This window comes from Thamnophis elegans, chromosome 17, assembly GCF_009769535.1.
Source record: "Thamnophis elegans isolate rThaEle1 chromosome 17, rThaEle1.pri, whole genome shotgun sequence".
Lineage (NCBI taxonomy): Eukaryota > Metazoa > Chordata > Lepidosauria > Squamata > Colubridae > Thamnophis > Thamnophis elegans.
In genome coordinates, this window is record NC_045557.1 from 8023272 (window position 1) to 8049510 (window position 26239).

General features: G+C 47.2%; 1 protein-coding gene across 1 annotated transcript; it reads right to left on the reverse strand.

Moving 5' to 3' along the window:
• Window positions 1–4265: 4265 nt before the first annotated feature.
• Window positions 4266–25474, reverse strand: SYVN1 (synoviolin 1). Its single transcript, XM_032233838.1, is given in 19 exon segments — window positions 4266–5402; window positions 7620–7760; window positions 8338–8412; window positions 8415–8505; window positions 8507–8524; window positions 8692–8834; window positions 8916–9068; window positions 10589–10752; window positions 11839–11955; window positions 13399–13464; window positions 13633–13732; window positions 14884–15010; window positions 16630–16733; window positions 20456–20504; window positions 21627–21779; window positions 23794–23842; window positions 23844–23871; window positions 25323–25428; window positions 25430–25474. Coding segments are annotated over 19 exon segments (1872 nt in total). The 3' UTR covers window positions 4266–5259.
• Window positions 25475–26239: the final 765 nt, after the last annotated feature.

Sequence of the window (26239 nt, forward strand, 5' to 3'; positions counted from 1 at the left end):
GAATGCAATGTGTACATTCAATTAAAATTTATCTCTCCATGTGTAACATAGGAGTTCAAAAGTTGCTGAAGAAGAACCAGAAGCATTTTCTCCCCTAAACAATTGCACTTCCTTCTTGTGGGAAAATAAAACATTTTTGAAGATTCTTTTTTTTAATGCCAGCTTTAGTTCGGAACTAAAACTGACTTCCTCATTGGGGGAAAACTTGTGGTTCTTTTTCCCCTCCCTCAACACATATTTTTTTTCCAGACGAATGTGAGATTTGAGTTTGCCTAAAACAGAGGGCCCTTGTTTTCCAAGAAATACGGCATTGGGAAGACTTGGCTTGGTGTAGAATAGATGAAGGGTATTCCATATTGGCAACTTTAAGATGGGTGGACTTCCACTCCCAGAATTCCCCAGCCAATATGCTTTAAGAGGGATGGGCTTCAATCCCAGTATTCCCCAGCCAGTATCCTTTAAAATAGATGGGCTTTTAACTCCCAGAATTCCCCAACCAGCATCCTTTAAGATGGGTGGCTTTTAACTCCCAGAATTCCCCAGGCATCACGCTTTAAGACGGATGGGCTTTTAACTCCCAGAATTCCCCAGTCAGCATCTCTTAACATGGGTGGCTTTTAACTCCCAGAATTCCCCAGCCAGCATCCTTTAAGATGGGTGGCTTTTAACTCCCAGAATTCCCCAGCCAGCATCCTTTAAGATGGGTGGCTTTTAACTCCCAGAATTCCCCAGGCATCACGCTTTAAGACGGATGGGCTTTTAACTCCCAGAATTCCCCAGCCAGCATCTCTTAACATGGGTGGCTTTTAACTCCCAGAATTCCCCAGCCAGCATCTTTTAACATGGGTGGCTTTTAACTCTCAGAATTCCCCAGCCAGCATCCTTTAAGATGGGTGGCTTTTAACTCCCAGAATTCCCCAGCCAGCATCCTTTAAGATGGGTGGCTTTTAACTCCCAGAATTCCCCAGCCAGCATCCTTTAAGATGGGTGGCTTTTAACTCCCAGAATTCCCCAGCCAGCATCTTTTAAGATGGGTGGCTTTTAACTCTCAGAATTCCCCAGCCAGCATCCTTTAAGATGGGTGGCTTTTAACTCCCAGAATTCCCCAGCCAGCATCTTTTAAGATGGGTGGCTTTTAACTCCCAGAATTCCCCAGCCAGCATCCTTTAAGATGGGTGGCTTTTAACTCCCAGAATTCCCCAGCCAGCATCCTTTAAGATGGGTGGCTTTTAACTCCCAGAATTCCCTAGGCTTCACGTTTTAAGATGGGTGGCTTTTAACTCCCAGAATTCCCCAGCCAGCATGCAATTCTCAAAATATTGACTTGGGGGCTGTGTCTGCTTTTTGTTCCTTTTGGCACACAACATTCAAAACACAGGACGATTTAATGAGATGCTGGTTAAATAGGCTAAGATTTAGGTTTATGCTTTATGCTTTCCACACCAGGCTGCTCTGACGTTTAAAAGCCTCAATCCAGCTACCTTGAATTTTCTTGCGGTCTTAAGGACAATCGGTCTCTGCTGCTACTTTCCCAGGTCTCCCGGAGAACGGATCAAATTCACCCCACCCTGCCCAGGGTGTGTGACTCTGTCTCGCTTTACGAGCGGGGCTCCCACCCTCGGACAGATGGACAGAGGTTTTTGAGCATATGCCTTTTTAAAATTGATATCGACATTTCTGCCCCTCCTGTCCTGACCCCAGATCTAACCGCCGAAGAATAATTCTGTTCACTAACCCAAGTTAAAATGTTAGCCCTTCAGGGAAAAAAAAAAAAGGGGGGGGGGCACAAACAAACAGCACCCAAATAACAAATATTTGACTGTTTTTGCTTCCTGGAGGGAGTGTCTGGTTTTTTTAAAGACAGTATTTCAGAAGGGATGCAGAAGAAAAAGCAGCAGGCTTCTTTTTTTAAAAAAAGGGAAAAATACTAAAGTTACTGAAGATGCTTTGGCAGGAAGGCTGCTTATGCAGAAAAAAGTGCCTCTTATTCAGAGATTGTTTCCCTGTGTGGGGGGAGGGGAGGGAGTGGTACAAACAGCAGCAAACATCTGGAAGGAGAAAAATCCCACGCCAGGGGACTCCCTCAACATGAGGTCAGTTTGTCTAGAATTCCTAGAGTTCAAAGGAAGAAAAATAAGGCCCTGGAATATTATCCTATATCCTAACCTCCTTTTCCTTCTCTCTTATCTGATCCCACCTTCCTCTCAAGTCTATCCTTCTATCCTTTCCTTTCCCTCTGCCCTCCAATCCCTTTCCTCTCACTTAAGTCCTTCCTTCCTTCCTCCATTTCCCTTTTTCTTTTCCCTTAGTTCTTCCTTCCTCCCATTCTTTCCTTTAGTCCTTCCTTCCTGCCACTTTCCTTTCCTTAGTCCTTCCTTCCTCCCATTCTTTTTCCTAGTCCTTCCTTTTCCCTTAATCCTTGCTATTTTCCTTTCTTTCTCTTCCCTTAGTCCTTTCTTTCTCTTCCCTTAGTCCTTCCTTCTTCCCTTCCTTCCTTTCCCTTAGTTCTCCCTTTCCTTTCCTCTTAATCCTTCCTTCCTATTTTCCTTTCATTTTTTCCCTAGTCCTCCCTTCCTCCCATTTTCCTTTCCTTTTCCCTTAGTCCTCCCTTCTTCCCATTCTTTCCTTCCTCCCATTTTCCTTTCCTTTTCCTTTAGTCCTTCCTTCCTCCCATTCTTTCCTTTCCTTAGTCCTTCCTTCCTCCCTTTCCTTTCCCTTAATCCTTCCATTTTCCTTTCCTTCTCTTCCCTTAGTCCTTCCTTCTTCCCTTCCTTCCTTTCCCTTAGTCCTCCCTTTACTTTCCTCTTATTCCTTCCTGCCTGTTTTCCTTTCCTTTTTTTCCCTTAGTCCTTCCTTCCTCCCTTTCCCTTCCCTTAGCCCTTCTTTCAGTGGCGGATTAAGGCTCACCGATGCCCTAAGCACTGACAAATCTTGCTGCCCCCCCTTCCTTTGTACAAATCTTCATTTTTTTTTCCTCAACTTTGTGGTGCCTCCTTTGGGCCTGGTGCCCTAAGCATGTGCTTAATCTGCGAAACGGTTAATACACCACTGCCTTCCTTCCTCCCCTTCTCCCTTCCCATTCCATCCTGTTCTATCCTCTCCTATCCTTCCAAGCCTTTTCATGGCTAAAACCCAAAGGGAAGCCAATTATCAGAATAGGGGATGGATTCTCTCCCTCCTCCTCTCCCCCAATGGACACCTCTCTTATCAAAGGTGTTTCCTTCCATCACACCTCATTAGGAAATGCTTCCTCCTCCACCACCACCACCCCAAAAAAAAACTCTCTGGGAAAGGCCTATTTTTGTCCAGGAACCAAAACTAAAATGGGCATAAGACCCGGAATCACATCATCTCAGCAATATCAAGGCGGAGCAGCAGAAGCCAAGAAAGCTTTGCAAATAAACAAATAAATAAATAAAGACAGCAGCAAAACCAGAAAGAGCAGGTTGAGTCCATTCAGGAAGGAAGGAAGGAAGGAAGGAAGGAAGGAAGGAGAAAGAAAAAAGGAAGGAAGAAAAAAGAAAGGATAGAAGGAAAGAAGAAAAAAGGAAGGAAGGAGAAAGAAAAAAGGAAGAAAGAAAAAAGGTAGGTAGGTAGGTAGGAAGGAAGGAAGGAAAAAGGAAGGAAGAAAAAAGGAAGAAAGAAGAAAGGATAAAAGGAAAGAATAAAAAAGGAAGGAAGGAAGGAAGAAAAAAGGAAGGAAGAAAAAAGGAAGGAAGGAGAAAGAAAAAAGGAAGGAAGAAAAAAGAAAGGATAGAAGGAAAGAAGAAAAAAGGAAGGAAGGAGAAAGAAAAAAGGAAGAAAGAAAAAAGGTAGGTAGGTAGGAAGGAAGGAAGGAAAAAGGAAGGAAGAAAAAAGGAAGAAAGAAGAAAGGATAAAAGGAAAGAATAAAAAAGGAAGGAAGGAAGGAAGGAAGGAAGGAAGGAAGGAAGGAAGGAAAAGAAAAATCGGGCTGAAAACCTGCTGGGGAAATGCTCTCAAATCTCTCCAGGATTTGGGTGTCGTTTCCCTCCTCCAAACCAAGACCCCCAATTTCTCTCCTTGCTGGCCAGATATCCGAGCTCAGAATTCGGGGCGACAAAACCCACACGGCTGCAAATCAGAAGCGGTGAAAATCGAATTTCCGGGACCCATCAATGCCAGCGGAGCAGCGGTTTCCTACACGAGACGAAGCCCAGATCTCACCTTGCTCCCATTTTCTCGAGAAATGTTCTTTTTTAAAACTTTTTTTTTTGAGAGCGAGCCAAAAAACGAAGCATGGGGGGGGGGAGAAAGATTCAAGTCACAGGTTTACTGCGGTGCAAAATTGCTCAGCTCCGTAGAGAGAGAGAGAGAGAGAAAAAAAAAAGTTGTGCAACGCCCCCATTCGTTCAAAAGCTGTGCAACGCCCCCTGTTCTCTGCACCCCCACCCCACCCCAACCAGGCTGGCTGCATTGGGGGGGGGGGGGGAGGGATCGAAGAGAACAGGACTAAAACTTTCCGCAAGACCAAAACGATCCAGAGATCCATCTCACCTACCCACCCGCCTTACAAAAATATAAATTCTCCGTCCCGCTCCTCCTTCGTTCTTGCAAAAGGACCGTTTCTTGCTTCCCCTTAAGGACGGGCCCAGCCAAAAACATTACAGGTGGGCAATGCGGTTCCCAGCCTAGGGAAGAAGGAAAAAAAAAAGGGGGGGGGGGAGTCACAAGGACCAAAATAGGGTTGTCGAAAAATAGCTCTACCCTTGTCAAATTAAAGAGAAATTCTCAAAGCTTAAGAACCACGGTTTTTTAAACAGCGTCTCTCTCTCTCTCTTTCTCCCCCTCCCCAAATGAGACCCTCGCCCTCCAACCTCGGTTTTCGGCGAGCTCACGCTCCATCCGGGTCAAAAACGCAAGAGATTTTGAAACCTCGGGCAGCAGGCTAGGCTGGTGCCACGAGGGCCAGTCTGCGCGGTCTCTGTTATTGTAGAAGACACCGCTAAATTATTCCTCGGAAAGGTGTAAGCCGTGATTAAAACATGGCCTGTTGTCCCCCCACCACGGAGGTCCTGTAGAACGGATCATGGTCCACGTTTGGTGCCCGAGTTTAAAAGACAGCTGGGTTTTCTTCTGGTTTCTGCGGCCGCAATGAAGAGGAGGAGGAAGAGGAGGAGGGGAGGGGGCTTGGGTCTTCTTAGATCCGGGGTTTTTTTCCCCATTTTATTTTGGGGTGGGGCAAAGAGAAAGGGGGGGAAAAATGTCCATCGGTTCTGGCAAGGGAGTCACGGCTCTCGCTCAATGGGAGGCAGAAGAAGGCAGTTCGAGTTTCTGAAGTCGGCGTCTGCGCAGCTCAGCTGCGTTGGGCTCTTCCGGGGAGGAAGGGTCTCCGTTGAGGCTGGAGGGCTGTGTTGACCCCTCTCCTTGGTCTGGGGATGTATCTGGAAAGGCCAAGGAAAGGAAGAATAATTTGACGAGGGGTTTGGGGGCTCTGACAAAGAGGTTTTAAAAGTGCCTGGTTTCCCCCCCTCCCCCCCTTCTTGGTTGCATTTGTTAAAAATTGCTTTCGGCGCAGCAGGAAGCCCTCGACTTACGACCACAATGGGACTGGAGTTACAAATCCCTAAGGGATGCGGTTGCTGAGTGAGTTGTCATGGCACCAGATCTGATTTTACTGTTCTGACCGAGGCTTCCCAAGAGCATGCAGCAAACTCCTCGTCCCGACAAAAAAAACCTTTTACTAATTGACTGTGAATTCTGCTCCTTCACATCCAGCAAAGTCTTTCAAGGGAGGATTTACGGTCACAGACCTCATCTGGCTTGGAGAGCTGCCAGGCCGATCTCTGCAAAACTTGGCCAGGAGTCTCGGAGAGTCACGAACCAATTAAGCAAACTAATGGTCTCCTGCAAACTCCACTCCTCTTTCGCTCCTCTTTTATTTCCTCTGGATGGAGCCATTCATCGTCCACTTGTGGCCTTACTCCCAAGTTGACCCCTGTTCTTTAGCCGTTCCCTTCGTCTGGCCACTCTGCGCATGCTCACACTGGGAACGGGCTCCAGCTGTTCTTCTGCCTCACTGATGTCTGACTCTGAAGGCAGCTGATAACTGTCAGATGGCCCTGGCCCCCTCTCTGCCTCTGACACAAAGCCCTCCTCAGAGCCTTCCCCAGACTCCAGGACTGGCCCAGGTTCCTCCCCAACCCTCCTCACTGTCCGACTCTGCTGCCAGCTCTGCTGGCAGGCCACAACATTTAAAACCACTTTACTCTGGTTGTTAATTGAGTCTGGCTCCCTCCCCCCTCCCCAATTGACACTGCATGTTGGAAGCCGGCTGGGCAGGTTGCGAATGGCGATCATGTGGCCGTGGGATGCTGCCACTGTCCTGCAAATGCACACTGGGATTCTGGGAGTTGAAGTCCACACACCTTGACGGTTGCCAAAGGTTGAGAAACGCCCGTCTACAGGTAGTTCTCAACTTACTGTCAGGCCTGCAGCCATATTCCTGTTAGGACCTTTGGCCTGCCACACTCTCTGTTATTTTACTATGCTGTGGGGTAATTGGGAGGTGGGGATTGCATGGAGTTAGATGCGATGTAGCCATAACAACATTCTTTCTAGAAAGCCAAGGTCATCCTTTGTCTTTGCACTTCTGCACCTGACCGGAATTGGATGGGTGGAACTGCCAGCGTGGCAGTGGGAGATGGGACCATGGGATGGACTTTGTGCGTGTGGGGACAAGATCATGCATTAGCAATAGCAATAGCAGTTAGACTTATATACCGCTTCATAGGGCTTTCAGCCCTCTCTAAGCGGTTTACAGAGTCAGCATATTGCCCCCAACAACAATCCGGGTCCTCATTTCACCCACCTCGGAAGGATGGAAGGCTGAGTCAACCCTGAGCCGGTGAGATTTGAACAGCCGAACTGCAGAACTGTAGTCAGCTGAAGTAGCCTGCAGTGCTGCATTTAACCACTGCGCCACCTCGGCTCATATGCATTGTTTTAAATATAAAAATAATAAAAATATATTGGGGGGAAAAAAAGACCATGAACTTTCAACTGGGAAGCTTTCAGATTCGGGTTTTCCACAGATGTGCCAACATGTCTCTCTTCATAAACTGGAACTTAGAGCAATGCTTTGCCTTGGACTCTGATTTAATTTTGGATAATATTTGGAACGCGGACACTTACAACCCTTTGTTTGGTGACCGTTTGAAGTTACAACGGCACTGAAAAAGACCGTTTTTCACACTTAATGACCGTTGCAGCATCCCCATGGTCACGGGATCGAAATTCATACGCTTGGCAACCGGCTCATGTTTACGACGGTCGCAGAGCCTCTCGGGGGTCGTGGGATCCCCTTTTGCGACCTTCCGGCCAGCAAAGTCAACGGGGGAAGCCTGGTTTGCTTACCAATCGGATGACTAACTTAACAACTGCACCAATTCACTTAGCGGCTGTGGCAAGAAAGGTCGTAAAATGGGGCAAAACTCACTTCACAACCATCTCACTTAGCAACGGGAATTGGAGGCTCAATACTAGCCACAAGTCGAGGACTCCCTGTACTGGAAGCAACGCCGGGGCTTCTACTCCAGACCCCCCTCCTTTTAAAGCTCCCTCCCCCTTGTCACCGCCCGCCTGAGTTCAGATGAGGCTACCTGGTGAAGAGGTGCTGTCCGCCGGCTGGGAGGTGGAGGTGGTGGCTTCGCTGGAATTCGATTCAGGGCTAGCCGGGGTCTCGGGAGGGGCCATCGAAGGGGCAGAAGCACTGGGGGGCGTTGGGGCAGCTCGAGGCATCCTGTACAAGAGACACAGCAACCCAGTGGGTGGGGGGGAAAATGTGTTTGCAAACTGTCCAGAATCACACAAGTGTGATGGGCAGAATAGGAATTTAAGGAGGGAGGGAGGGAGAGAGGGAGGAAGGAAGGAAGGAAGGAAGGAAAAAAGAAAGTGAAAGAGAGAAAGAGAAGGCAACATCGTGTTTCAATTTAATTGTATAGAATCTGAACGATGTGTGTTTGTGTTTTATTTTTATAGTTATACTGTACATTGAAGATGGCATTTAATTTCATTGCATGAGGTAAAATGACAAAGTAAACTTAAGAGAGAAAGAAAGAGAAATAGGGAAAGAGAGAGAGAGAGAGAAAGGGAGGGAGGAAGAAAGGAAGGGAGAAAGAAAGGAAGGGAGAAAGAAAGAAAGAAAGAGAGAAGAGAGAAAGAAAAGAAAGAAGAAAAGAAAAGAAAGCAAAGAAGAAAGAAAGAAAGAAAGAAAGAAGAAAGAGGCGTACATTGTGAGAGGGAAGGAAGGGAAAAAAGAGAGGAAGGGAGGGGTGAAACACAGAAAGAGACAAGGGAAGGAAGGGAGAAAGAAACTCACCCATCGTGGCAGCACAGTCAGATACTGGTTGATCTGGAGCATGGCGGCGTCCAGAAGGGTGTGGATATTCTGTAGCATTGCAGCCGGGCTTCCAAGTGTTGCCGTTCGTGGCCTTCCATGGCCCGCAACTCCTCCTCCGTCAGCCCGGCAAAATCCGAGGGGGGAACCAGGCATCGGAGGGAAATCCTAAAACCAGGAGAGGAGGGGGACATGGCAGAGAAGGACTCGCCCCCAACAAAAAAGAAACCAATCCCCTCAATTCCCCCCCCCCCGAGTGGCATCAAACCGGGCATCAGAAGCCGCCGACAGAAAAACATGACCACCGATCTCTCCGCCCCTTTGTGGGAAGCCACGCCCAGGCACCCTTGGAACGTACCAAAGAGAGGGGGGAACGGCATCCCCATCCAAGGAGGGAAGGGGAAACCCGGCACGGCGGTCCCTGCGGAGGTCGTGGCGTCCGACGTGGTGGCCGAATCCCCGGTGGGCCTGGGGGCGCCTGTTGAGGAAACGCAGCCCTGTTAAGACCCCCCTTGGGTGGCTCCCCAGCGGAACAGCCGACTGTGGGGGGGTGTCTCACCTGCCCCTTGGGATCCTGGCGGGGAGGACGCAGCCGCCGCGGCACCGTCGGCATTGTTGGGGGGCTGGGCGCCCGGCACTGGAGGGAAGGGAGCCATGGGGGGCCACAGAGGGAACATCCCGGGGGGAAACGGAGGCAGCAGGCCTTGAGGGACTGGAGGAAGAGAAGAAGGGCATCAACGCTGCTTCTAAGATAAACGTTGGAGAACAATGGCCCTTTTATGACTTGTGGACTGCAACTCCCAGAATTCCTCAGCCAGCATGGCTGCCTCAGGAATTCTGTGTTCTGGCTCACCAGCAGAGCTGGCAGCTGATTCAGGCAGTGAGGAGGTTGGGGAGGAACCTGGGCCAGTCCTGGAGTCTGGGGAAGGCTCTGAGGAGGGCTCTGTGTCGGAGGCAGAGAGGGGGCCAGGGCCGTATGCCAGTTATCAGCTGCCTTCAGAGTCAGACATCAGTGAGGCAGAAGAACAGCTGGAGCCTGTTCCCAGTGTGCGCATGCGCAGAGCTGCCAGACGAAGGGAAGAGCTAAAGAACAGGGGTCGACTTGGGAGGAAGGCGACAGGTGGACAGTGAATGGCCCCTCCCATAGGGAATAAAAGAGGAGCAAAAGGGGAGTGGAGTTTGCAGGAGACCATTAGTTCACTTCATTGGTTCATGGCTCTCCGAGACTCCTGGCCAAGTTCTGCAGAGATCGTCCTGGCAGCTCTCCAAGCCAGATAAGGTCTGTGACCATAAATCCTCCCTCGAAAGACTTGGCTGGATGTGAATGAGCAGAATTCACAGTCAATTAATAAAAGGGTTTTTTGTCGGGACTGGGAGTTGGCTTCATGCTCTTGGGAAGCCTCGGTCAGAACATTCTGGGAGTTGAAATCCACAAGTCATAAAAGGGCCATCGTTTCCCACCTTGGTTCTAAGAGAACTGGATCATCCCAGCCATCCAAGAACTTCAATTTGCCATTATTTAAAATTATCCCTAGCCCCCTTTTCTGAATCAGAAAAGCCCAATCTGAATCGTACCTGCGAGACAGTGAAGACAAATGCAGGCGAAAAGATGAAGAACCAGACGACAGACTGCGAGTTCTAGTCTCACATTAGGCACAAAAGGTACCTGGCTGACTAGGGGACAATCGCCAGGAGACAGAGAGTTCTAGTTCCGCCTCTTAGGCATGGAAGGAGGCTGGGTGACTTTGGGCCAATCACTAGGACACAGAGAGTTCTAGCCCCGCCTTAGTAGGAAATCCAGCTATGGGACTTTGGGCCAATCATCAGGAGATGGTGAGTTCTAGTCCTGCCTTAGGCATGAAAGCCAGCTGGATGATTTTGGGCCAATCGCCAGGAGACAGAGAGTTCTAGTCCCATCTTAGGCTGGAAAGCCAGCTAGGGAACTTTGGGCCAATCACCAGGAGACAGAGAGTTCTAGTCCCATTTTAGGCTGGAAAGCCAGCTAGGGGACTTTGGGCCAATCACCAGGAGACGGTGAGTTCCAGTTCCGCCTTAGGCTGGGTGACTTTGGGCCAGTCCCTCTCTCTCACCCCAGCCTACCTCACAGAGTTGTTGTAGGGACTGTCTCGGAAATGTTGAGAGTCGAAATCTACGCCCCCCACCCCTCTTTAAAGAGGATATAGGTGAGAAAGATTAATTAGTCGTAGCAGCAGCTGACAAAGTGGGACTCACAGTTGGGTGGCTGAGCCATCAAGGGGGCCTGATGGGGGGGCGGGTGCTGCCCTCCTTCCGGCTGCTCGGGGGGCGGCTGCGACTGGGTGGGCAGGGAGGCGCGCAGGACGTCCATCCGGCAGGTGGGGCAGGTCTGCTGGCGCTGAAACCAGGATCGGAGGCAGCTAAAGGAGATGAAGAAGCCCTTGCAGTTCTAATGGGTGAGTTCCAAACTGCCTTCCAAGTCCTTCTCTCCCCCCCCTCTCTCTCTCCTTCTCCCTTTCTTTTTTCTGCTTTTCTCTCCTCTCTCATTCTCCTCCTTTCTCCTTTTCCCCTCTCATTCTCTCTCCTTCTCTTTCTCTCTCCTGTCTTTCTCCTTTTCTCTATCTCTCCTTTCTCTTTCTCCTTTTTTCTCTTGTTCTATTTTTCTCTCTCCTTTCTCGCCACTCCTTCCCTCCCTCTATCTCTCCTTTTCTCTCTCCTAGCTCTCCCTCTCTCCTCTCTCTCCTTCTGTCTTTCTCCTTTTCTCCCATTCTCCTCCTTTCTCCTTTTCCTCTCTGCCTCTCAGTCTCTCTCTCTCTCATTCTGTCTTTCTCCTTCTTTCTCCTTTTCTCTCTCCCCTTTCTTTCTCCTTTTCTCTCTTGTTCTATTTTTCTTTCTCCTTTTCTCTCTCCACTCCCTTTCCTCTCTCATTTTCTCTCTCCTCCCTCTTCTCTCGCTCCTTCTGTCTTTCCCCTTTTCTCTTTCTCCTTCTTTCTCCTTTTCTCTCTCTCATTATCTCCCCCCTCTTCTCTCTGTCTTTCTCCTTTTCTCCCTCTATCCTTCTCTTTTCTCTCTCTTGTTCTATTTCCTTTTCTCTCCTTTCCTTTTCTCTCCCTCCCTCTTTCTTTCTCCTTTTCTCCCCTCTCCTTTTCCTTTTCTCTGTCTCATTCTATTTCCTTTTTTTCTCTTCTCTCCCTCCCTCCCCAATCTCTCATTTTCTCTCTCCTCCCTCCCTCTATCCCTCCCTCTTCTCTCTCTCCTTCTGCCTCTTCTCTCCTTCTGTCTTCTTTTTTCCTTTTCTCTCTCTCTCATTCTATTTTCTCTTCTTTTCTCTCTCCTCTTCTTCTCTCCCTCCCTCCCCCTCCCTATCTCTAATTTTCTCTTTCTCTCTCTCCTCCCTCCCTCCCTTCTCTGTCACACACTCCTGCAGACAAATCAAGCTTTCAAGTGCACCCAGATTCACTCGGGTTTTCTATTTTAAAAAAAACACCCCTCCCCCCCTCCCCCACCTGGTATGGAATATGTGATTGCATGGCAGGCGTTTCGCACCCATCACCATCTCCTCCCGGCAGATGATGCAAACGTTGTCCATGGCCTGCAGCTCCTCTGGGGTGGCATCAGGGTACCTGAGGGGAATAAAGCCAGACACCTCAGTTCCTTCCTCATCCAGCGGGCCTACAGCTGACCTGGTGGACATTGCGGAGAGCAGAAAGGCTGCCTGGGAATTTTCCTCTGCTCAGCTCTGTGTGATTTCATGCCCTTTCCTTGGGATGGATGGATGGATATATGATGGATGGAGATGAGACAGAAAGAGATGGGTGGGTGGGCGGGTGGGTGGGTGGGTGGGTAGGTAGGTAGGTAGGTAGGTAGATAGATAGATAGATAGATAGATAGATAGATAGATAGATAGATAGATAGATAGATAGATAGATAGATAGATAGAGAGATGATAGATAGATAGATAGATAGATAGATAGATAGATAGATAGATAGATAGATAGATAGATACAGATGGATGAAGACAGAAAGAGGTAGATGGATGGATGGATGGATGGATGGATGGAGATAGATAGATAGATAGATAGATAGATAGATAGATAGATAGATAGATAGATAGATAGACAGACAGACAGACAGACAGACAGACAGACAGAAAGAAATAGATCATGGATGTAGATAGATGAAAGAAATAGATAGAGAGAGAGAGATGATGGATGAAGACAGACAGAAAGAGGTAGATGGATGGATGGATGGATGGATGGATGGATGGATGTAGATAGATAGATAGATAGATAGATAGATAGATAGATAGAAAGAAAGAAAGAAAGAAAGAAAGAAAGAAAGAAAGAGATCATGGATGTAGATGAAAAAAATAGATAAATAGAGAGAGATGATGAAGACAGATAGAAAGAGGTAGATGTATGTATGTATGTATGTATGTAGATAGACAGACAGACAGACAGACAGACAGTAAGAGATCATGGACGGAGAAATAGATACAGTAGATGGATGGATGGATGGGATGGATGGATAACATAGATGATAAATGAATGATAAGTAGATGATAACACATACACACACACACACACCTTCAATTAGGAAATAGATTAGTGTGTGTGTCCGTGTGTGTGTTTTTTCCAGCATAACTCTGGAACGCCTGGAGCAATTTCAACCAAACTTGGTAGACAGATGACTTACTCTCTCGAAACAAGTACTGTGGGGCTAAAAGACCCCTAACACCCCTCGGGGATGTGTGTTCTGTTAAGATACAGCCTATTGAGCCATAAAATGGCTTCTACTGTACAAAGCAGTGGAGTGGCCATGGTAACGGCTTCACAGTACTCCACAAGAGAGCTCCCTCTGGTAAGGGGGGGTGGGAAATCCAACATTAGAAATGACGTTTGGTCTGGCCATTTCCCCTCTATCAATAAATACCCAGGCAATGTCTTGAGCTCTGATTTAATTCTGGATGATATTTGGGACGCTGACAGCCAGGTTGTCAGCCAGTGTCAATATAAAAATCTTGCTGTCTATGTATCGGGCGCTCCTGGGGGACAGCAAATACTCACAATGTGTTCATGTTGCGGATCGCCCGACGAGACATGATGGCATCTGTGACTGCCTTTTTGAACTGCCTAGAATGGAGATAGCGAGAGTTAGGCTTCAGGGGGGTGAACAGGCAGGCAATCGGGGAGTGGGCAGCGGCGGGGCGGCGGCGCAAGGGAGCTGAAAAGACCCTTCACCTGCAGACAGGTGCCGAACTGCAGGTATGCATCCTCGCAATTATCCCGCGCCGGACTCACCTCATTGCTAGGTACATCGGCCGGATGGCGAAGAGAGGGAAGGTGTGCACTTTGATCATGATAGTCATAAAGGCCATGTAGAGGAGGACCTTGATGAAACCTGAGGAGGAAAGGATAATATTTTCATTTTTTTGTTTGTTTTTTACTTCCAGGTCATTGCCAAAAAGACCCTTCTTGGTCAACGTTCCGACTGACGGACCCAACCGAAGCAAGCACGGTCGAGACGATCCGATCTCTGAGTGCAAAACTTTATTGAGTACATCATTTCGGCACTGAGGAGGGAAAAACCAGATCTAGATAATTCCCGCACAAACCCACATCATTAAAGTATAGGATTCTCCCTCCCTCTATTAGCGCAGGTCATATGAGAAAAAGTCTCTGGTTTTCGGCAAACACCTGCAGAAGGGTCCTTGGCTCCCATGGTTTTGTCTTCTTGATGTCGGAAGCCAGCTATTTTCTTTCCTCCCTCCCTCCCTCCCAGTGGTCAGAATGCAGTATTGCAGGCTAACTCTGCCTATTGCCAGGAGTTTGATCCTGACCTGGCTCAAGGTTGACTCAGCCTTCCATCCTTCCGAAGTGGATCAAATGAGGATCAAATGAGGACCCAGATTGTTGCGGGGCAAGAGGCTGACTCAGTAAAATGCTTAGAGAGAGCTGTAAAGCACTGTGAAGCGGTATATAAGTCTAAGTGCTATTGCCCTCCCTCCCTCCCTCCCTCCCTTCCTTCCTTCCTTCCCTTCCTTCCTCCTAAAGGTTTACTCAGCCTTCCGTCCTTCTGAGGTGGATCAAATGAGGATCCAGATTGTTGGGGGCAAGAGGCTCTGTAAACCACTTAGAGAGGGCTGTAAGAGCACTGCAAAGTGGTATATGTCTAACTGCTATTGCCCTTCCTTCCTTCCTTCCTGCCCTCCTTCCCTCCTTCCTTCTTTCCTTCCTTCCTAGCGATTACTACTGCAGGCTAATTCTGCCCACTGCCAACAGTTCAATCCTGACTGGCTCAAGGTTGACTCAGCCTTCCGTCCTTCCGAGGTGGATCAAATGAGGACCCAGATTGTTGCGGGGCAAGAGGCTGACTCTGTAAACCGCTTAGAGAGGGCTGAAAAGCACTCTGAAGCGGTATATAAGTCTAAATGCTATTGCTATTAAAGTCAAGGGCCACCTGTATGGCTCAGCTGCCAGAGTTCCTACTTTCTTGGGATAGGTGGGCCAGGGGGGTCGTGTCTCTTTCCTTCACCCCCCGGATCTATTTACCCGTGAAGAGTTCTGTGTAGAGCATGAAGACGGCCTTGTTGTCCCAGGGGTTTTCACTCTGGAGGTCGATGGAGTGCAGCAGGTACTTGATGAAGACGGTCAACACCATCGTCATGAGGATGGCATACTGTGGAGAGCCAAGAGGAAAAGCATTTCCAACCAAAACTTAGTGGAACAAGATGCCAACAGGCTTGGCTTCTTTCTAACACTGCAGTAAAGATTGTAAAGCCAGTCCAGTTTATTTAATGACAGCGATAGCTTATTTTCTTTTTACCGCCCCCCCCCCCCCCCCAAATAATCACTTGGCCTTATTTTCAGGGAGGTCTTATTATTTTTGATGTGCAGGAGGGGGCGAGTGTGGTCACCTCATAGCTGCTGCTGTTGTTGCAATATTTTTTGGGGGAGGGCTTATTTTAACGCATATGCTCAAAAGCCCGATTGGGCTTATTATCCGGAGAGGGCTTATTTTCGGGGAAATGGGGTGTTATTATTATTATTATATATTATTATTATAGGTTTCTGCTCACCTGAAAGCCTATTATTATTATTATTGCACAAAGTTTATTTTTCCTTTCAAATTCATTCTTAGATATACATTCTTATAATTGTTATTTAACATATGTCAATTCATATCATTTTTCCGCCTGTATATTCACATTTTGATATTTTCTTATTTCCCCTCCCCCTATTTTAATCATGTGCCGGCTGAGATATTTATTTCAGGTTTTGTTCCTTTTTCCTTCTATTTATATCTTTTTTCAAGCCACTCATAAAATCGCCCCCATGTCCTGTAGTACATTGATTCCTCTTTGTCCTTTATTCTCAATGTCAACCTGTTCGTTTCTGCACAATCTAATATCTTCTTTATTACCTCCCCTTCCGATGGGATTTTCTCTGCTTTCCAGTTTTGTGCAAATACAATTCTAGCTGCTGTTATTATTTGTACAATCAAATATGAATCTGATCTACTGTATTTCTCTGGTAGAATACCCAATAAAAATATCTCTGGCTTAAACTCCAGGGGTTTGATGTATCATTTTCTCTAACCATGTTTGTATTTTAACCCAATAGCTTTTTGCATGCCTACATATCCACCACATATGATAATACGTTTCTGGCAATTGGCGACATTTCCAACATTTAGCTGATTTATCCATTGGTCCAAATTGGTCTTTGGGAGGTAACTGGCCTCCTGCCAATTACCTCCCAAAGACCAATTCGATCGCACAGGCTTGGCCTTCTCCGGGTTCCATCTGCCAGCCAATGCCGGCTGGCCACCCCCCGGGGGAGAGCTTTCTCTGTTGCTGCTCCGGCCCTCTGGAACGAACTCCCCGTGGAGATCCGGACCCTTACTACCCTCCCAGCCTTCCGGAAAGCTACTAAGTCCTGGCTGTTCCGGCAGGCTGGGGGCTGTTAAAGCACCCAGCCCCGTCTTAATTGTGACTGTTGTGGATTTTAAAATTGTTGTATTGTCTTATTTATTCCCTCCCCTGTTTATTGTGAGCTGCCCGGAGTCCTTCGGGAGTGGGCGGCATATAAAACCAATAAACCCAAACCTAAACCATAAACATTTTTGAGGTCTTATTATTTTTGAGGTGCAGGAGGCGGTGAATGTGGTCACCTCAATATTTTCGGGGATAATAAGCCGATTGGGCTTATTATCCAGGGAGGGCTTATTTTTTGGGGGTGGAAACAGGGTATTATTATTATTCTTTATTATTCTTATTATTATGGGTATCTGCTCACCTCAAAGCCAAAGACCAGCTGGACGGAAGCCCCCCGGGTCAGGATGCTGTGGTAAGCGTGGCTGACAAACAGGAAATCGAGGATGGCCAGAAGGACCATGAGAGCTAGGGAAAAAAGAGAGGCCGTTCGGTCACTGGAAAAGCAGAAAGGAGCGAAGGAGACACACAACAACACGCCAGAGAACTCACAACGTCCTAGAGCAGTGATGGCAAACCTTTTCGGCACCGAGGTGGCCAAACCGGATCGCGCATGCATGTGTACACAGGCAGGGGTTGCTGGAAACCCAAAGACCAGCTGGTCTTTGCGCGCACCGGAAACCTGAAGACCAGTTTGCCAGCAAGTTTTGGGGGGCTGGTTTTGGGGCCATTTTGGGGTGATTTTGAGGCTGTTTTTTTGTTTTTCCACCAGAGCACCTAAAAATGGCCTGAAAAAAGCCTGAAAACAGCTCAAAAAAGGCCCAGAAAACACCCCCCAAAATATCCTGTTTTGGGGGCATTTTCAATACTTTAAAAAAAAGATAGCGTCACTCAGGCCGACAGTGGGGTCACTGCACTGACGGTCCCAGAGTCTGAGAAACAGCTGCGAGACAAAGGGCTTCACCCACACATCCGACAAACACTTAAGGATAGCACCCAGCTTCCACCCTCATTGGAGTCAGAAGTTCTCCCAGCATCTCCTCATCAGATGAATCCTCAGCTACGGCCCTCCAAGAAGGGGACATAAACCTACATGGGTTTTGGATGTGGATTTCGCTGAGACAATTGCTAAAGGTGTAAACCAGTGATGGTGAACCTTTTCGGCACCCGAGCGCCCAAGCGCACGCATGCCTCTTTTTGGGACTGTTTTGAGGCCATTTTTTGGCCCTCTGGGCACCCACGAAGACCAGCTGGCTGCAAAGAAAAACGGCTCAAAAAGCGCCCTGGTTTTTTGGGGGGCATTTTCAGGCCATTTTCTGGCACCTGCTAACAGCTGGTGAGGGCGCATGTGCCAACAGAGAGGGCTCTGTGTGCCACCTATGGCACGCATGCCATAGGTTTGCCACCACAGGTGTAGACGTTCTACTCTTTGGGGCAGTTTGCAGCATCCCGTGGTCACACAAGCACAATTTTTTTTTCCAGTTTATTTGCTGGTTTCTGGTGTTTACTTCCGGTTTCTGGAAGTAACTTCCAGTTTCTGCCAAAAAATGCCCATAAGTTAAAATTGATTCCCTTAATAATTGCAGGGTTTATTGGATGACCCCACCCTCACAAACGACGTCATAAGATCAAGTCAGATACACCATATTGCCAAAAGTATTCGCTCACCCATCCAAATAATCAGAATCAGGTGTTCCAATCACTTCCACGGCCACAGGGGTATAAAACCAAGGACCTGGGCGTGCAGACTGTTTTTACAAATATTTGTGAAAGAAGGGGTCGCTCTCAGGAGCTCAGTGAATCCCAGCGTGGAAGTGTGATAGGATGCCACCTGTGCAACAAACCCAGTCGTGACATTTCCTCACTCCTAAATACACCACAGTCAACTGTCAGCTGTATTATAAAAGCGTGGAAGTTTTTGGGAACGACAGCAGCTCAGCCATGAAGTGGTAGGCCACGTAAACCCGTCCAACACCTCACAAATGCGCTTCTGGACGAATGGCCAAAGATTCCCAGAAAGACACTCCTGAACCTTGTGGACAAGCCTTCCCAGAAGAGTGGAAGCTGTTATAGCGGCAAAGGGTGGACCGACGTCATGTTGAACCCCATGGATTAGGAGTGGAATGTCGCTTACAGTAAGTTCATATGCGAGGAAAGGCAGGTGAGCGAATACTTTTGGCAATATAGTTTAGTTTAGTTTATTTGTCTTGTATGCCGCCCACTCCCGAAGGACTCCGGGCGACTCACAATAGACAAGGGAAGTGGTATAAATAGTGTAAGTGACCTGCTCAATGATGATAATACTGAGCTCAGTGACGGTTGTAAATCAAGGACTCTCTGTAACAGCTAACATGCCAGAAGGAAAAATGAGGTGCAGAAGGTGTCTAACAAGTTTGAAAATAATAATAAAAAAAACTGAAAGTAGGAACTATCAAGAACATCTTGGGGCCTTTTGCATGCAAATAACCAAAAAAATTTGCATGCAAAATTTTGCATATTTTCGATATGCAAATCACCACCCACAATTAGCCTTCCAGAACATCTGCCTTATTTACAGTTACAGTTCAAACAGTGTTGGTGTTGATAGTCCCTTGACCTCATCTAACCTTGGAAATAACCCACAGCAGACAAGAATGGCTCTGTCACTGCCCAGCTACAAGTATTTTTAACAAGGCAACCAGCAAAAGCAGCGACTCAGCTGAGAAAGACATCGAAGGGCTATTTTAGATCCAACATTTACCAAAATAATAGAGTTTGAAAGGGACACTGGAGGTCTTCTAGTCCAACCCCCTGCTCAAGCCAGAGGCCCTATATCATTTCAGACAAATGGCAGTCCGATCTCTTCTTTAAAACCTCCAATGACGAAGCACCCACAATTTCTGGTGGCAAGCTGTTCCACTGGTTAATTGTCCTCACTGGACACCTAACAGACTGCAGGAGTCAAAAAGAGGGCTGGGAAAATATCTACGGACCCCTCGCATCCTGGACATAAATTGTTTCAACTTCTACCCTCAAAACGACGCTATAGGGCACTGCACACCAAGACAACTAGACACAAGGACAGTTTTCCCCCCCGAATGTCATCACTCTGCTAAACAACCAATTCCCACAACACTGTCAAACGATTTATTAAGACTGTATTCCTATTCTTCTTCTCTACCTTCCTAGTACCTCTCTCTCCCCACTTATGATTATAACCATGTTGCTTGTATCTCTACAATTTATATTGTTTTGTTTCCTAGTATGATTTGATTGCTTATTTAATAACCCATGACTATCACTAAGCGTTGCATCTTTTTATTCTTGATGAATGTATTTTATTTTTCTTTATGTACACCAGGGGTAGTCAACCTTTTTATACCTACCGCCCACTTTTGTATCTCTGTTAGCAGTAAAATTTTCTAACCGCCCACCGGTTCCACAGTAATGGTGATTTATAAAGTAGGGAAATCAATTAAATTAAAAAAAAAAAAAGGAAAGTGCTTCAGTATCGGATAAAACCCCTACCGCCCACCAGGAAAGCAGGAACGCCCACTAGTGGGCGGTAGGGACCAGGTTTGACTACCACTGACACTGAGAGCATCTGCACCAAAGACAAATTCCTTGTGGGTCCAATCACACTTGGCCAATCTTCTACTGTTAGGAAGTTTCTCCTTAGTTCCAAGTTGCTTCTCTACTTCATTAGCTTCCATCCATTGTTTCTTGTTCTGCTTTCTCGTGTTTTGGAGAAGAGGTTGACACACACACACCCTCTTCTTTCTGGCCATCCCTTTGTGGCAACCGTGTTGCTAACGTAACGACTGCAGTGATCCACTTAACAACAGTGGCAAGAAAGGCCATAAAATGGGGCAAAACTGACTTAACTCTCTTGCTCAGCAACAGAAATGTTGGGCTCAATTGCAGTTGTAAGTCGAGGACTGCTAGCTGTAACTAGACATATAAACGATGAAGCTGTTGTGAAATGAGCCACACACGTAAAAATAACCCTAAGAGAAACAGAATAACTCTACCCGGGGAAATTGTTTTCAGGTAGATTTTATGGCTCGATTCTCAAGAAGCCAAACTGGGATCCAGTCTCAAGCCACAACCAATCAGCTGGAGCGAAAACAAGATGAAAGAGATCACAGGACAGTCCAAAAAAAAAAAACTTGACAGAACTTTAATAAAATAAATTTTAAAAAAGTACTTACAGACAATGCGGAAATGGAAGAGCCAAGATATGTTGGGACTTCTCTCCATCTAGAATGAAGAAACATCACGGTTTAAGGGGCTGGGGGATTCTGGGAGTTGAAGTCCACACCTCTTCGAGTGGCCAAGGGTAAGAACCATGGCTTTAATTGTTATAGAAATGGTTTCTATTATTATGAAAAAGTAAAAAAGGTTGAGGATAGATGATAATGCCTTATTTTACTGCACCAAAGGAGTCGGAAGTCAATGCTTCCCCCCCCCTTTTTCCCCTTGCTTTCCCCCAATACCCACTTCCCTTTTTCCTTTCCTAATTTCCCCAAAATTTGCTTTTGTGTTTTCTTTGCATTTCACATTATAGCAAGAACACTTAAGACTTGTATACCGCTTCACAGCCCTCTCTAAGCGGTTTACAGAGTCAGCCTCTTGCCCCCAACAATCTGGTCCTCAATTTGACCCACCTCGGAAGGACGATAGGCTGAGTCAACCTTGAGCCGGTCATGATCAAACTGCTGGCAGTGAGCAAAGTTAGCCTGCAATACTGCATTCTACCACTTGGAAGGTGGGAGGCAGGGAGGGAGGAAGGGCAATAGCAATAGCGCTTAGACTTATATACAGCTTCACAGTGCTTTACAGCCCTCTCTAAGCGGTTTACAGAGTCAGCCTCTTGCCCCCAACAATCCGGGTTCTCATTTTACCGACCTAGGAAGGACGGAAGGCTGAGTCAACCTTGAGCTGGTCAGATTGAACTGTTGGCAGAGTGCAGAGTTAGTCTGCGGTACTAATCACTGGGAAGGAAGGAAGGAAAAAAGGAAGGAAGGGCAACTGCAATATCACTTAGACTTATATACCGCTTCACAGTGCTTTTACAGCCCTCTCTAAGTGGTTTACAGAGCCAGCCTCTTGCCCCCAACAATCTGGGTCCTCATTTTACCCACCTTGTAAGGATGGAAGGCTTGAGCCTGGTGAGATGTGAACTGCCAAATTGCAGGCAGCCGGCAGTCAGCAGACATTAGCCTGCAGTACTGCACTCTAACCACTGCTCCTTAAATCAATAAAAACTACATGACTAGAGAAACACGGCTTTAACCCTTTCAAGCAGGGAAACCAGCTTTCCCTTGATTTGGTTAATGTCTCGTGTCTGCACCCATCACCTCGAGTAGGGATTGCACTTACAAAGTCCACCCGGTCTTCAGCCAGCCAATGGAAGCACTTGAGGAAGAGGAGGAGGGTGAAGAGAGCCACAAACCGAGGACTGAAGTCGTCCCTGAAGACGGTAAAGGCCAGGCAGGTCTCGGTCACGGCGTACCACGAGCGCTCGAGCAGATGCTGGGTGTGAAAAGACGGGGGTATAAGATGCCGCTAAATCCAAACTAATGTCAGCGCTCCAAGTATCATGTGGAATTAAATCAGAGTCCAAGGCAAAACAATCCTTAAAGTTCCAATTTAATAAATCAGACATCTTAGCACATCTGTGCAAATCCCAATTCTGGAAATTACATCAGAATCCCACCCAGTGCTGGTGCCATTCCTCCAAATTTGTATGCCTGGCAATGCACTAGTGCCCCTCAAGCTGGCATCACCCAGAGGAAGTAGCATGCCAATTGTCATAAATCCCAGACACGTAAGTTGCGTTGTATGTATGTATATACCCTTACTGGGATTTGAACCTGGGTATGGCTAGCTGATGAGAGCTAAATAGCTTGAAATAGATCTATACTAGTCTCCCTTTATTTATTTATCAGCACAAATAAAAAAAACCACAAATATAACAAAGGCAACAGTAAAAATATTGGGTTTCTGTCATGATGGACTCTTGTGATGAGCCAATTGACAGATGATGGAAGCAGTTAGCTTCCTCCCATAATTGGGGCTTACTAGGGGTTGTAAAAATCGAATATATATATATGTATGTATGTATGTATGTATGTATGTATGTATGTATGTATAGTCTCTTGGGATGAGCCGATAGACAGAGAAAGGAAGCAGTATGTTTTCCTCATTTGGGCATACCAGGGGTTGTGACACTATATATATATATATATATATATATATACCCCTGGTATGCCCAAATATGGGAGGAAACATACTGCTTCCTTTCTCTGTCTATTGGCTCATCCCAAGAGACTATCCAGACAGAAAGCCATTATTTTAATGTTGCCCTTTTGTTACATTTGTGTTGCATTTGTGCTGATAAATAAATAAAGGGACTCTACTGGCCAGCAGCTGGATCTCACAGGGTTCTTCTTATATCGCTAAATATTTACTACAATTGCCTCCCTTTCCCCACATTTTTCTTACAAGATTCGTTTATGAATCTGGCTTTTTAATTGCTGCTGTAAATGTAAATCGGTTTTTAATGGCTGGGCTTTTTTTGTCTTTCTCTCTCTCTCTCTCTCTCTCTCCTTCCAGGTGTCTGTTGCGAAGGGAAGTGAAACCAGAATTGGTTAACAGCTAATTAAATGGTTTTGACAAAGGAAATCCAGCCAGCGACAAGCGATATGCTGAAGCAGTCACCCCTCCGTAGTTTTCTATGATTAAAAGTATACTCTTTTGTCATTCTGGCTCCAAGTGAACAATGAACTTTAAAAAAAAAAAAAACTGGGCACCAAAGATCCTGAATACAGGAGTCTTCGACTTACGACCGCAACTGTTGCTAAACGAGATGTCTGTTAAGTGAGTTTGGCCCAATTTTATGACTTTTCTTGCCACGGTTCTTACGGGGAATCATTGCAGTTCTTAAGCTAGTCACCCCGTTGTTAAGTGAATCTGGGTAGCCCCCCCGGTTGACTTTGCTTGTCAGAAGGTCACAAAATTGAATCACGGGACCCCCGGGGACGCTGCAAGCGTCATAAACACGAGTTAGTCGCAAATGCCCGGATGTGATCACTGGTGCTGCTGCAACGGTCCTCAGTGCGAAAAACAGTCCTAAGGATTCTTTTGTAACTTAGACCGTCGTAACTCTGAATGGTCACTAAATGAACCGTTGTAAGTCGAGGACTACCTGTATTCCTCAGTCCTGCAACTGGATCTCTTCACGTCTCTCATTTCCACAGTCAAAACAGTTCCAATCAAAAGGAGCTCCAAATTATTAAGTGTGTGTGGTGTGGATGTTAATTTACACTCTACAAAAATTGTAGCCAAGAGAATAAAGACTTAGCTGTGTACAAATTGGCTCTTTCTGAAGTTCATAAGATAAGACTTGTGGTTTGGGGGATAGAAAAAAGGGATGTCTTAAACTGATGCTCCCAGCTTCAAAATAGACGTTTCTTTGCAAAAGGAGAGCGAAGTTTGCTAAAAGCCACTTAAGCAGGTCCTCCCTCTATGCTTCGGCAAGACTCACCTCCATTTCTTCTGGCCGCTCGAGTTGTCCGAAAAACACTTGCCCATGATTTACCGAGCAGGAACACCAAGACGAAGCCTGAATGTACGCACCTGGCATCGCAAAAGAAAAATGGGTTAGAGGAGGGGGTCGCCAATCTTTAGGCCTCGGGGACCACGGAATCCATAATTTTAATCCCGTGGACCACTATACGACCTGCCTCATGAAATGGCTGGGTGGGCGTGGTCATGTGACTGAGTGGGGGTGGCCAACTCGGTGTCACTCACTTTGAGGGGCGCCTTGCCATCCTCTACTCACCCCTCCCCTCCCAGCCACTCCTCGCCTGCCCACCCAGGCTCCTTAGGGCCCCAACAGGAAGCAGTTGCTGGAGCTAAGCAGCCACCCAGAGAAAGAGTTGGCAAAACAGCCCAGTTCTAATTGGATCTGAACTGAAAAGGGAGGGCTCAGGAGAAGCACCTCACTGAGGACTAGGAGCTAGGCTTTCCAAGCAGAGGGAAGACCTGTGGGAGTGCAAGGCCAGGTGCCGGCGCCTGGAAGCTCACAGGGCTGAGATGGTCAGCCAGTTCCAGGCTGTGAATGCAGTCCCACTGGAACGAGGCCCTCCGCTCTTCGCCACCAGCGGTGCTTCCCTCCAGCCTTCGCCCAAAGCCCCCCACCAGGAGGCCGAAGCATGACCCCAAGTTCGAATTTCTGCCCCACAAAAAAGACCCCCAAAGGGGGAGACTCTCTGCAGCAACACAAGCGTTATTGCACATATTCAGCCCAGAGGCCCAAAGGCACCTAGCTGATTTCCATGCCTAAGGCAGCAGAATTACCCTGCAATGCTGCATTCTATTCACTGAGCCAACCATGGCTCTTTAGCTAGTTAGGTGGTTAAATAAATAAAATATAAGTAATAAAGAATCAATATTTTTTAACCTGGCTGGAACTACAACTCCACTGCCTACGTTGACTAGAAATCTTCGCTTAAGACCATAGCACGTCCCAAGGGGCAAGGAACTGGAGAAAGCCAAAGGCCCTTTTCAAGGCTACACTGAGCCACGGTGGCACAGTGGTTAGAGTGCTACATCTGCTGCCTGTAATTTGGCAGTTCGAATCTCACCAGCTCAAGGTTAACTCAGCCTTCTGTCCTTACGAGGTCGGAAAAATGAAGACCAGATTGTTGGGGGCAAATGGGCTGGCTCTGTAAACCGCTTAGAGAGGGCCGTAAAAGCACTTTGAAGCGGTATTAGAAGTCTAAGTGCTGTTGCTATTTTCCATCCTTCCTTCTTTCCTTCCACCCCTTCTTTCCCTCCTCCCTTCCTTCCTTCCTTAGAATGCAGTATTGCAGGCTAAGTCTGCCCACTGCCAGCAGTTCGATCCTGACCAGCTCAAGGTTGACTCAGCCTCCCGTCCTTCCGAGGTGGGTCAAATGAGGACCCAGATTGTTGGGGGACAAGAGGCTGACTCTGTAAAACCGCTTAGAGACGGCCGTAAAAGCACTGTGAAGCGGTATATAAGGGCTACTGCGCTACTCCCGGGGGACCGACTGGCGAGGGGCAGACTCACCGCCATGCTGGGACTCGACTTGGTAAGGTAGACCACGGTGGGGTAGAACTGGTTGCTTCAGGTATAGGCGTGAGCTATCACGGCTGAGGGTTAAGGCCAAGCTGGCAGCCATCATGATGGCGGTCCGGAACATCTCCCCAACGTCCGGCGCACTGCAAAGAAGAGAGACAGGAGCTGAATGATGGACACGCCTGAATTGACACTCTCTGAAAAATAAAAACAGAGCTGGCTGCTGGATTTGCATGCTGCATCTCAGCGCACCCAGGCTTCTATTCTCAACCTCTGACATACCGCACCGCTTCATACAAGCGTGTCTTGCTGGGACATTTACGTGCTCCAGCGTCCCTCGCCTATGGGGAAACGAGGGTCTGTCATGGCAACTAACCCCAAACCTATCAACTGCAGAGGGAAAGCGGCGGTCATATCCGTTTTCCCCTGGGTTAGCCACCTCTGTAGCTATCCTTGCAAGTGCTGGAATTCACTAAAGCTGCAGCAATAACGAAAGCCGAGCTCTGAGAAACAAGCAGGGTTTAACTTAAATTCAAGCAGCCTCTTTCTTCAGCTGATAAGACTGATTTTACTGCCAACAGTCATGGGGGGGGGGGGGGGGAGGAAACGCTACTGTTCAAAATCCCTGAATCCTAAAAACCTTGCTCGTAAAATTCAGTAAGTGCGACCTACACGTTGCCGGAGTTTATCTTAAAAATTATAGAAACAGCCATGGGGAAAACGCTATTGGTTAAAAAAAAAACAACCCTGAAGCCTAAATCTTGCTCATAACAATAGGTATTACCTACATATTTCAAAGTTTATCTTAAAAGCTACCGAAAGTTAAGTCAAACAGGAATATAACATATGACTAGCAACACAATTTTTAATGTTTGACTCGGTTCTCCAT